The sequence below is a fragment of the Halyomorpha halys genome, unplaced genomic scaffold (assembly GCF_000696795.3).
Source record: "Halyomorpha halys isolate HHAL.00 unplaced genomic scaffold, Hhal_1.1 Scaffold578.1, whole genome shotgun sequence".
NCBI classification, from domain to species: domain Eukaryota; kingdom Metazoa; phylum Arthropoda; class Insecta; order Hemiptera; family Pentatomidae; genus Halyomorpha; species Halyomorpha halys.
The window spans coordinates 278,139-290,988 of record NW_027106404.1 but is presented as its reverse complement, the minus strand read 5'-3'; the positions used below and the strand labels follow the sequence as shown (position 1 = coordinate 290,988).

At 31.5% G+C, this 12,850-nt stretch overlaps 1 protein-coding gene across 1 annotated transcript in view; it reads left to right on the top strand.

The window, feature by feature from the left end:
- Positions 1–3,898: 3,898 nt before the first annotated feature.
- Positions 3,899–12,850, top strand: part of LOC106684415 (serine-rich adhesin for platelets) — a gene marked incomplete at its 3' end in the record, with an annotated part of 80,678 nt that continues 71,726 nt past the window's right edge. The window contains 1 exon segment of the mRNA XM_014426489.3: positions 3,899–3,974. Coding sequence (XP_014281975.3) covers positions 3,970–3,974 — 5 coding nt within the window.

Here is a 12,850-nt window from a genome sequence, read left to right as displayed (position 1 = left end):
AAAAAAAAAATAAACTAATAGAAAAAAAGTAGGAGATGAAACAAGGAACAAGTAAGGTGGAGGAAAGATGATGTGACAATGCTACTGTAGATTTCATTATTCCTTAAGGACTAGAAAATTACTAAACAAGTTTCCCTGAAAATTCGCTGGGAGCGGACATATCATATAAGATGGACTTTAAATTAGGTTGCACACAATGCAATACTTACATTTACATTACATACATTTACCATGTTAACACTTTTTACATTTAAAAAAAAATCATGAATATCCTTACTATCTCTAACAGGAAAGATAGAAGATAGCATAAGTGAATGATATTGTCCAAAATAGTATTGTAAGATATTGTAAATTAGTAATTTTGATGACAAAATTTCTAGTAAGAAATGGATAGTATAATAGTTCAAACGTTTTAGTTGTATATAAGATTGTTAATATGATGTTAAAATCTAATCTTTTTTGTCACGTATCGGCCACTAGAGACCACGTGGTTAGGCTTCTTTGGGAGTTTTCATTTTCTTTCTTACCATCGCAGTTTCATGATCCTCGATTGCCTTTTCTTTCTTCGGACCTCTTCGTACCCATTTTTTTCCTCTTCCAATATAGGTGAGATTTTTCAATGTTTTCCTATACATACCTCTATTCAGACAGTTGGTATCTGAAGCTTTAAGTCTCTTTAATTCCTCTCTCATTTGCTTCGTGTATCCTGCTATGTTTTTGTAGCTAAAAATGTTTTTAAAGATATTCTTATTCAATCTTTCCTCTCCATGTGCCCATAGAACATCAGCCTTCTGATTCTCATCTCGGTTTCCAGGTCTTTGATGTTTCTATAGATCTCTTCGTTAGATCTTAGCCTGTAACCTTCTTGTGTTTTCCTGGGCCCATTGATTTTTCTTAAGATCCTCCTTTCATTTCTTAGCAGCTTTTCCAAGTTAGGTAGGTATGTGGTCTCCACCCCGTATAAAATCACAGGTCTTATCACAACGTTGTAATGCCTTAACTTTGCATTGGAGATTAAAATATAATTTTCTAATTACAGAGATTACATTACTTGAAGATGGGGAAAATATTCCGAGGAAAAAAATTATTTTTACTGATTGTGCGATGTTTGAAGTTTCATCGAATCAGATGAAAATGGTTCTGTATTTTTTAAGAGAGAATAATCTCTTCAGAAACAGTTTACGATAACAACAAAACAATTTTTAAGAGCTATGGAATGAAGTGAGATATGGATAGAAAATAATATCTTATGTTGCTCGTTCCACTTGGGGTAGTTGAGAAGATGGACGACCGCTCCAGACCTTGAGATTGCTCGAAGGAATCTCTTGATGACCCTGCAATCGAATGCATCTAGATGAACTTGATGGCTATAAATAAAACGGGGAGAGAAATAGCCGGGGCCTAATAGCCGAGCCGGGATTGAACCCGAAACCGTTGGACCGCAGGGTTTAATATCAGTAATAAGAGGGCATTGACACCCCCTAACGGTCGTACATTTATTGCCAGGAGCTAGAGGCTACTTGTTGGGGCCAGCATTAACCTCCACTATAAACTACCCCAAGAGACACTACGGCTCTCCTATAATAAATGTTTATAGGCCTTATTATTTATATCCTTATCGCTCCACGTCGTGGCTTCCTATTGCCTTAGCTTAAATTATGACCGCTATCAAATTATTAATAACCTGATCCTTGCAGAACGCTCTCGTTGTAAATTTCTGATATATCGCCTTTAATTTAAGATCGTCCGGTCGTAATGCTATCCTCTTGGGTTACCTATCGAAATAGTTAATCAACGGAAATAATTTCTATTATTATAACTCAAAAATATCCAGAGTTCATTTGGTAAAAACCAAGGAAACTTGATTATTTAACCTGTATCTAAGGCTAAACAAAAATGGTTTATTTTCAAGGAAATATAACCTTAGGAATGTCTTTTTGGTATTTTCAGCAAGAAACAGTTTTAAGAAGTTGAACAAATTTGAACATATCTGATGCTCAAACAAAGAACAACGGCTGACAACTTGCGGTTCAATCAGTTTTTCTAAAAATATTGACTTTGGTGTGAATATCTTTGAAGTTATCTGAGCCACTGGTCGTCAATGATCGAGCCAATTATCATAGGAACATTTGGTTTGGAGTTTAAAGAAAATTAACTTTTCTCTTAAATGAAAACTAAGAAAACTGATCACTCCCATTCATATACCCATATAGGTACAAATCGATTTGCCAATGAACTACCATTGCAAAAAAGTTAACTTTATTGGATAGCTCTTTGTAAGTGTGAGGAAACTATATGCATAAATCTAGACTTACAGATTTATGCTTCACATATTAAATTTGAAAATATAAATTCTAATTCAGACGTTTCGAGTTCATTTTTATCTTCCGAGTAGCATTTCCATTTTAAAATACATTGTTATTCTCAAACATTCTGATCTAGAAATTTGAAAATAATAGAATCGAATCCACTGAATTGAACTAAAGTGCCTTTGACCTTGGTTGCAGTGTGGGATGTCGGCAAGCTCCAAACGATACTAAGAGACTAGAAGTTGACCCATGAAACGCATATTTCACACAGCTTACATACATGCTAATGAGATCAAAATGAGTAGAACTGATTTTAAATTATCATCAGTCGCCAGAGTAAGTTTTGGAATATCACCGATATACAACCCGTTATGTGAAACTTGATCATATTTTCTAACTCATGGTCGGCAGACCCACCAAGAAAACTAGTAATGTAATTGAACATGCTCAGACCTGGATTATGAACAGTTTAAGAACGAATTCGAGTTTCTAATATGTTCAGGAACCGAGTAATCGAAGAAAGCTCATAAGCTGTATCCCCACCCCAAGTCACACACTTCCGGAGCGGAAACACACATTTTCCTTATAAGTTAGACCCCCTGAGCAATGATCAGAAGAGAGACCGTGTTATTCTAATTTTGTATACTCAAGTTAAATGCCGTCTCAGTTAGATATTTTCCATACCACAATATTAACCAGCATTCGATATTGTCATGGGTTTTTATTTTTTTTTTTCATTAAAATCCTTCTTTCTCTTCCAAAAATTATATCATATATATTATATAGGAGGGAGCGCGATAGCTCAGTGGTAAGGCAGTTTGGTACTAACTCTAAGGTCCCGGATTCGAAACTGGCTCTAATAGGTAATTATTTATTCTGCAACTGTAGACATGACTCAATCCTGTTGCTTTGGAAGCTATGCATGGTCCACTCAGCCTCATAAAGTGAATACCAACAAATAGAGTGGTTATAAAAAAGTACTTTGTAAGATAACGCTGTTACTAGAATAACGGTTATGAAAGGAGATGATTTGGTCTGGCCAATTAAATGTACCAACTTTATGTGGGCTCAATGGACACACCCAGGAGGGCTCCCGAAGCTAGAGAGGACAAAACTCGAACTCACTCGGTTGATTCACGGCTACAGTGACAGAATAAATAAATATCTGTTACAGCCGGATCCAAACCCGGATTCTTGGAGCTACTAGCAATGTTTCTTACATATATGTGTATGTAATAACTAAATTATTGATAATTTTATAATTTTGCCTGTTTTTGAACATAACTTTAGTTCTGGCAAAGATAGATGAACAAAAAATACATACAAAATATTTTAAATATATATTAAAAACATTTTTAATATTCACTTACACACTATACGTTTCAACCATTGTTATAACCTATCCAATTGTTATTATTGCTTTAATAGGACCAGAGTTGAAAATCAATTGTTATGGAGAATGGAAAATATATATTTTAATGTTCTTCCGTGTTGAGCCTATTTAATTCATGTTAATATTGTTTACAAACAAATTTTTATTTTAAAAAATTCTTATCGAGCATTATTTAAATTGCATTAATTTTTTTTTGTTTTTCAGGTAAGCAGTTTCACAATTAAAATGAAAATTGGAATTTAACATAGAAACTTTCTGAAAATATTCATGAGGTATGTCTTGCTTTTAACAAATCAATTTTTATCTCAAGCATTTATCTTTTTTTATTTTACTCCATCTATGGGATATATTAAAAGCGATACAGAATTTCATATAATAGATTAATGCACAATTCTTTAAAGTTTGTGTTAATTCGTAATAAATTTATTAAGTTTTTTAACTGAAATTCTAATATATATATAAACAATCAATCATAAAACAAGTTAACTTTTAGTTTTGACTGAACTTTTGTCCTTCGCGTATAGAAAAGGACTTGATATGAAGATAAGAAATAAAAAAGCTGAAGCATCGAACTCATACAGGTAAATAAGTTCATATTAAGTAAGGTGATTTTTCTCAAATGAAATATCTAACAAGAAAAAAATATGGATTCCCGCGTATAATAACCCAATTATATCGCATATGAAGTAAGCACCAAAATTAAAATTTTTAAGATTTATTCGTTTTGAAGGGAGACCGGAGGTACCTATACCTACCTGTATGTATGTATCCAATTATTTATTTCGTCAGGGGGGTACGAAAAAAAAGTAGAATTTTTAATTTCATCGTATAGCATAACTACGAACGTATAAATAAAATAATAAATTAATTTTTTGTCAAATTTTGGCCAACAGTATGTGTGAATCAAGTAGCTGAATATCTAACGTATTATGTTAAATCTAGAAAACATAAAAAAAGACTATTGTTTCGGAACGGAGTATACGATAAAATAATTGAGTTGAAAAGTTAATTTCATTTTCTCTCTTAATAACTTTTTTTTAATTAGAAAATTCCATAAATTCTAGAATAATTAAAACAGTTGCTTCGCGTGGGTGTCAGCCACTAGGGGCAGAGGAAACTTTTGCTGCTCCCCTAATTTAGGTATTTTAATTTAAAAGACTCAGATATATAGTAATTCTAAAGAAATTTTCGGCAAGAACAGTGATATTAATGTGTATCGTACGTGTATTGTTCAGGTTATAAAAGTCATCAAACGAAATGGTTACAAAATATTATTATTATTTATTGTGAAAATTGGCCGCCCCTCCCGCCTCTGAAATAAACGAAAAAATTATATTCACTTTTCATCTAATGTTTTCATAATTTTACCAAAACAACTTATAAAGAAGACAAATACCGATACAGAATGGAGAGGAAAATTTCTCTCTCCTTGGTTAAGATTTATATAAACAGGAAATAAAGTTTAAAACAAAAATATATAGATTACATAAGAAATGTAGGAGTACAGTCATAACATAAAATAACTTGTACAGCACAAAATATTAACAATAGAAAAACATAAATAATAATAATACTGAATTTTAAAAACATTATAAATTAAAACAAATAATATGAAAGAAAATATAAAAATAAAATTAAAAACTAATTATAAATTCTTATATGAATAATTTAAATAGTAGAGATGGAAAATTGCCTCAATGCTCAAAACAAAAAATGTTCCAACAAATAAAAAAAATTGAAACATTATGCATCGTTTTATAAGATAATTGAGCAAATATCTATAAGTATTATAGTATGAAATATAAAAATCATTATATTTTATCAATAAATGAAATATATTTAACACTCAAAAAGGCCGTTGTAGTCGTATAAACATAATTTTTTAATATTGCCCAATTTTTTCCCATTCAGGTATAATGCCTAAATGGGCGAAAATTACTATAATATACAATGTGTAGTTTTTGTGTATTTAAACTCATAAATAGTTTGCAGCATTTTTATAGGGTCGTGGGTATGCTGTTTTGAATAAGTAAAATGAACTAAACTCAGAAAATATTATTTTAAAATCATAACATGAAAAATTTACTGATAATGCTCTAACATTAAAATTAGTTGTCAGTAAATATCAATTTAAAATTTAGATATTTAAAACAAAAGAATATAAATTCGATATAAATAATTTTATTTGGAATTACTTGCTCAGCCTCCACTGGCTTAAGACGTGATGCGACGAGAGGGATGTGCTGGGATCTCCTCGAGCTCTGCACTACCCCTCACACGTGGGGGATAGAGTGGGCTCAGGGATCCTCTGGTCGATTGTGTATAGGAGTGTAAATGTGACTAGAGATTATTTATTTAATTATTTTTTCATGCACATAGTTTGATTATGCTCATTTTCTTTATCATTCTTTTTGTATATATTTTAAGAGAGATTTTATTTATTTCCATGTACTTTTTTTTTCTTTTTATGTTATCTTATTTTAGTATGAATGTGATCAGTTATCACTATTACCTACTGCCCACAACGGTGTGGCAGATTGTAATATTTATCGACAAATAAAGTTTTTGAATCCAAAAAAAAAAAATTTAAATAAATTAGAAATAATAACAGACCAGGTAGAAAAGAACTGAAAATAATAATTTAAATTGGTATTGTATTTAGAAAATAATAAAATTAAATTTGACAATGGATATTACATTGTAATGGATTTAAAAATGGCAATTGGGTGAAAGTATTAATAATAAAATCGAGGAAATATTTATAATATTTATTTTTGTTCAGCTCAGATTCAAAATGATTTTCTAATTTCAATTAGAGAAAAATAAAGTTTTGAAGGAAGTAATGGTTTCGTGTAAGTGAGGTTTAGTTTATTTAAGTGGAAGCTGTACGCGAGTTGCATAACGCTGTATTTCTTCTAAGAGATTTCTTAGGATTATTATTTTCCTTGATTTCTTTGTTAGGGAACCTATCGCACATCTAGTATTTGTTTTTAAATAAGTATTACATAAAAAAAAGTTTAATCTTGAAACTTAATTATTTCAAGATTAATCTCGGCAATAGTTAATATTTAATTTAATAGAGAAATCTATTAAATTGTATAATATCCTATATTTAGTCGGAGATAAGTCACATGTATACCTGAGTGTGACAATTTCTCGACTAATAACAATAGAAAGGAGTGGTTTGGTTATTACCCAAGTAAAACCGCTGGATTCATTCTAAACTCATCGAAGGTTCACGTTCTTTTAGAAGCTAGATCAACCACATTTAGTTATTCAAAAACTAGAGTTTCCAGTTTAAGATGAATTTTTTTTCCGCCAAGACTCTCAGACTGCAGAAAATGGAAAAATGCAAAGAATAAAATCGTTTTAGAATCAAATTCATATTATAATCCGTGAAGTGCTTAATAGCAATAATATCATATAAAGCTTAGTCATGATGACGGATTTTTATGGGAAATTTAATTCTTAAATTATTTTATTGTTTATGTTTGTTTTTTTTATGCACCGTTTAAGCTCAAATTGTAAAAAATCATAAATAAATTCTTTGTATTTTTTTGGTGCTTACGCTTTCAGAATGCATATGATCGAAGAAATCATTGATATAAAATCGTTTAAAAATTATATTATCCATGAAAAATCAGACTCTCTTCATAGGAGATTCCTCAGTTAAGTGCGTTGAAGAAGAAGTGGAAGATATTATAACCTCGACTCCATTAACTTCACTCACTTCTAAACTAAAATACATTAGTTTTATTTCGAAATTTTCAAAACTGTCGTCATAAACACCTGTATTTGTGTGTGTGTTTTTTTGTTTATATATGTCTGTGTATGCCTTTTAGGCCTTCAATACATGTTCTCTTAAAAGTTACTTATCGATTGCCTGCCTGTCAGTTTGACTAGCAAATGGCGTTCTTTTATTTATTGGCTTTTAAAAAGTGTTCGATAGCGGGGCATTTATTGCCAAGGTCTGCGCTTTTATTCTACTCCGATAAATCAAACGTCCCTTTGGTTAATAAATTTCTACTTTGTTCCGTTCCATTGTTGCGATACGTCTAACCTTGTTCGTTGCAGTCAATGGAGTGCATTGATCGCTTTGAGAAGAATAGATCAATTAAAAAATATATTAATTTACTACTATTTCGTAGACAGAAGCTGCATCCTTATTGCTGTGGGGTCCTTTCGATGAGTCCCCAAAAGTTAAAAAACTTCTAGCATACGTGGTTTTGGCATTGTTGTTTATAATCTAGACTTAAATATTGGTACTACATTTTGGTTCATCATGTTGTTTCCTTGTTTCTTAAGGATCAATCTGAGAACGAAGAGGATTTTTGTCACAAGATGGTGATCAAGAAAGATTCAAAATAGCAGAAAAATTCATTATTTACCTACATTTCGTCCTATTCTACTGGGCTTTATCACGGCTTTTCTATTATTTTTATACCTTTCTTTATATACCTACCTCCACCCGAACCATCTTTCAACATTCATCTTATATGACTAACTAATATTCTACAAAGAGTAGGATTTTTTTTTAACTCAAGCAAAAAAAATCAATGCTGTCGATAGCCCTGATATATTGTATCTATTTTAACGGGGTTATTTTCCATTTAATTATGAATTCCTTATTATTTGAATGCTTTATTTTACAAATAGTGCTGTCTGAATGTATTGGATAGTCACAGGACACAGCATATTTATCAATCCATTATTAGATATAATATTAATACATTTTATTTTTTTTTTTTTTATGACCCCTTTACTGGTCATTTCTGACATGCAGGGAGGGGGAGGAAAATTATTTGCAGAGTACCACCCTATTCTAACCATGATATGTGATCAAGTTTTCATTTCGTGCGCCAAAGAAATAAAATTCGACATCCTCGGCCGGATTCGAATTGGCACCGCTGCAGTCACGAGCTAGCCAAAGTTGGAGCTTTAACTCGCTCGGCAACAAAAGGCCCTTTTTATTTTAACCTATCTATATATAAAATATATAGTAAAGGGATTACGTAAAATATTCGAACCGAGAAAGGATGGATTAATGGTGGAAGAATTTAGAAGGCTACACAACGCCAAATTAAGGGAACTGCTTCCGATGATTGAGGTTATGCTTCCGTCCAAGAGGTAGATCATAACGTAGATGGGAGAATTGCGTAAAACTGATTTAGTAGATTTGGATTGTCGTCATTGGAAAGATGTATGTGGAGAGCAGTTGGTGGTATCGGAAGCGAACCTTCGGGTTCGTTAGGCCTTTATTATTATTACTGTTATTATAGTGTATTGTTATTATGTTATTAGAGAGAGTAATGGAAATGGAAATAAACGTTTAAGTGTCCCTGATTCGAAATAACCAATATTCCCAAAATGTTATATATGTGTGTATGTCTAGTAGACCTTATAAACGAAAAGTCAAACGAAACTGAAATAACATATTTAGGGCTTCTATCCACTTCTAGGTTGTAACACCAACTTTTTAGAATAGATTTTTTATAGTTTTACGACACTAAAGATAGCAATTAAGCTTGGTATAATTGATTATACATAGGTAAAATCAAGTTAAATTTAATATGAGAATGGTGTTATTCTCACTGAAATAGTTTGAAAGGGGTTAAATGCTGAATATAAAAAAAAAAGTACCTTCAATTCAGTTCATTTTAAATAATTAACCGCCTCTCATTGTTATTTAGAATAAAATTCGGATATTTATGAACTATAAAAGAATTTTATGATTAATCAGAGGATAAATAGAGATAGCTGTTTTGATATTGGAAAATCGGAGACAGTCGAGCGTATCCGATCTGTCCCGATCTAAAGCAGAATTATACGGCTTTGTTATTTTTAAAGTGTATTTATACACTTGTTAAAGTGTTATATTCTAGCGAGGAATAAAATTCTTATTCATCGCACCCCTAGAAACTTTTAAATACGAATTTTCTTTGTAAAAATATAATAAAAAAATGTGTTAGAAATATTCGCCTTCCAGGATGATACGTAAGAGTTGAGTAATGTTCGCAACGCATGTGATTTGTTGGTATTTTCTTCATTATACCTGAATATCACAAACAATAAATCGTAATTATACTATTAAAATTAACCATTAATTAAATAATATTTTTTCCTTTTGCCATCGTTTAACCTATATTTCTCTTTTCAAGTCCATGACGAAAACATAACTTTTTATAAAAGTTCAATTTCAAATTTAAATTTGAAAACTAACTAAATGCCAAATTTTTTTTGTTCGCAGACACATAAAAACGAGAAAAACAAAGGAGCGAAAAAATAGTCGTAAACTTAGAAAAAAAAACAGCTAAAAGCAAAATTATAATAATAAATATCAATAAATAATAATAAAAGTTAATTCCCGTGCAGGTGACGATGTATGCCCAGTAAATTTGTTAGTTTATAACTATATTTTCAAATTTTAGAACAAGAGCGCTTCCAGTCTTTTAAAAAAAACCCTATTGATATTTGGAAATGTTCCAAGAGATTTAAACTAGAGGCCTCTCACGGTGAACTCTCAGAATATTTTGCGAAATATGCTTGGCTCAGGTATGTCTCGACTATCTGATCGAAATACTTTATAAACTTAGCTAGTCGATTATCCACTTATTCTCGATAAAATCAGTAATTTCATGATCATCCTAAAGAAGGCAATGAACCCTAAGAGTGACCGTAGGTTACCTCCCCGCCATAATCTGGGTGCACTCAGGCCTGTGAAATTGCCGTCATTGGCCTCTCACCTGTACAAGACCTCAAATGACCTATGGTGAAAGATGTTTTGTTCTCTTATGTAAGGTACTTAAAAATGCATAGTTGAAAAAACATTGCGTACTTTGTTGGTCTCTGATCTGTCAGTAGATGCAGAATTTCCTTATGTCCTTGAAGGTCAAATTTGGAATTATTTAAAAATTGAAATATCTAATAAATCTATTGTTATGATGCCGTACGGGATGGTTTAGTTTTAAAGCGTAGAGAAATATCTTCAAGATATTTATAAATACTTTTTACTTATCGTAATGGAAACAATTGCGATCCAACAGAGCTTGGAATTCGTGTTTTGGACGGAGATGTATGTTTTGAGTCCAATGATCCCCTGATTCTAAAAAACCTATTCACCTAAAATGGTCTGCGAATAACCTAGATCAAAATAAAAAATGAAAAGTTGTCTAAAACTGAGATTATATATTTAAGATATGCCTGAGATGTATCAGCAACTATGTAGATAAAATTGACAGATCAGAAGGACCACTTTATAGATTTTTTTTCTTTTTTGTCGAAATCGACGGTAACGATTTTGATTAAAGTCACCATTTCAATGTAAAATTAAATGGTCTTTAATATCAGCTGGTCTAAAAGGGCTTTAATAACGAATTTTTAAATATCTTTTTCTAAAGTAACTTATTTTTGTTTATTTGAAAATAATAAACAGTTCTCATTGTTAGCAATAATAAGGAGAAAAAAGGATAATAGAAATATCTGATTCTAATAGCAAAAACCGAGACAACCCGATCTCTATGTATGTAGCCTACATATGATTTTTCCCCAATTAAGGGAAGACGCTTTATGGGGCACAGGTACAGTAACAGACTAAATAATTATCTGCCCCAGCTGAGTTCGAACCCGGGTCTTTGGAGTTAGTAGCATACTTAGCCTTACCACTGAGCCACGCTGCTCATCAGAATAATTTTTTTTTAATAATTTATTTATTGTTATCTACAACTGTATAAAAATATATACAACAAGTAAATTTGCTGTAGGTTACATAGTGACATGATACAAACATGTGGAGAATCTACCCATTGATAGAACTCCAATAACATATCTAGAGGAGAAGATCTCGAGGCCATCTTCTTTTCACACACCTAGGAGGATTATTAGGTAATGAAGGAGAAGCCAGATACTGCCAACAAGTGGGTTTGGGTGGTTGGGAAGTTTATCATGGAAGGAATGGTATTTGGTTTTGGCCAAATGGGCTACATATGGAACATTGAGGTCCTGATGGATGACTTGATTTGTGACAAAGTAAGGAGCATTAAGGATTTTACGAAGGATTTTGGATTCGGAAGGAATTTGATGGTTTAGTGGAGCCCCAAAGCTCAACTCCGTATGTCCAGATAGGCCTTATATTAGTCACGTAGATCAGTCTTTGGAATAATTTTAAATCTGATTTAGAAGATTGCACTATTACCAGTGTAAATGATTTTCGAATCAATGTCTGCCATGATTTAATATATTTTTCCAGGTATATTTCATTTTCTAGATTTTAAACTTTTACTTTAAAATCAAACAACAAGAATTCTACGGTAAACAATTGATTTTACACTTGAGTGAACGGTACTAACAATTTTGAGTGAAATCAGTAAATCACTGTAAAATTAAATGGTTAATTAATATTAGATAGGTTTTATGCTCAATGAAATAGTTTGGAAGTATTTAAATGCCGAATTTTCAAAATTACTTCTTCTTATGTGTCTTCAGTTTTTTTAACCACCTTTCTAGTTAATTATGATAATAAATGGACACATATAAACTATGATACAATTGGATAATTAATTAGTAGTAAAATGAAGATATATTTTTTCAGATTGTGAAAAAAAATTAAATGTTTGATGGATTTTGACACTATTTTGAGTTGCATATTGTCATGTTACCAGGAGGCCATATGAAAAATTGAGGAATTTTAGAAAATGGTTCACTCCTTATAAATTTTGGCCCATAAAATGAAGCTTTTTTGCCGTCGTGAATTAGAAAGAAATGACTGTTTTGAAACGAGCAAAATTGTCAATTTAAAATATGATTTTTTTTTTTTTTATGTTCCTCCTAAGACAATTTCTGGATCTACTCATGGTATATCACAAGTAAAAAACAATTGGTGCTTAAGAAGTTCATGGAAATAAGTACACTTATAGTTACTATAACAATAAGAATGCCGACGACATTGGTGAAGTTTATTTTGAAGATATTGCAGCATAAGTCGTAGGCTACCGGTTCAGGGTGCAGCGTAGCCTGTAATTGTGGCCCTAGGTCGGCTCTTATTGTCCTCTCAAATCAATGACCTCTTTCCTTACCTCAGTATGACCTGAAATACCCTCACAACTTCAACACATTTCAATAGCTAAATATGTTTATTTTTACCTCGCGCATT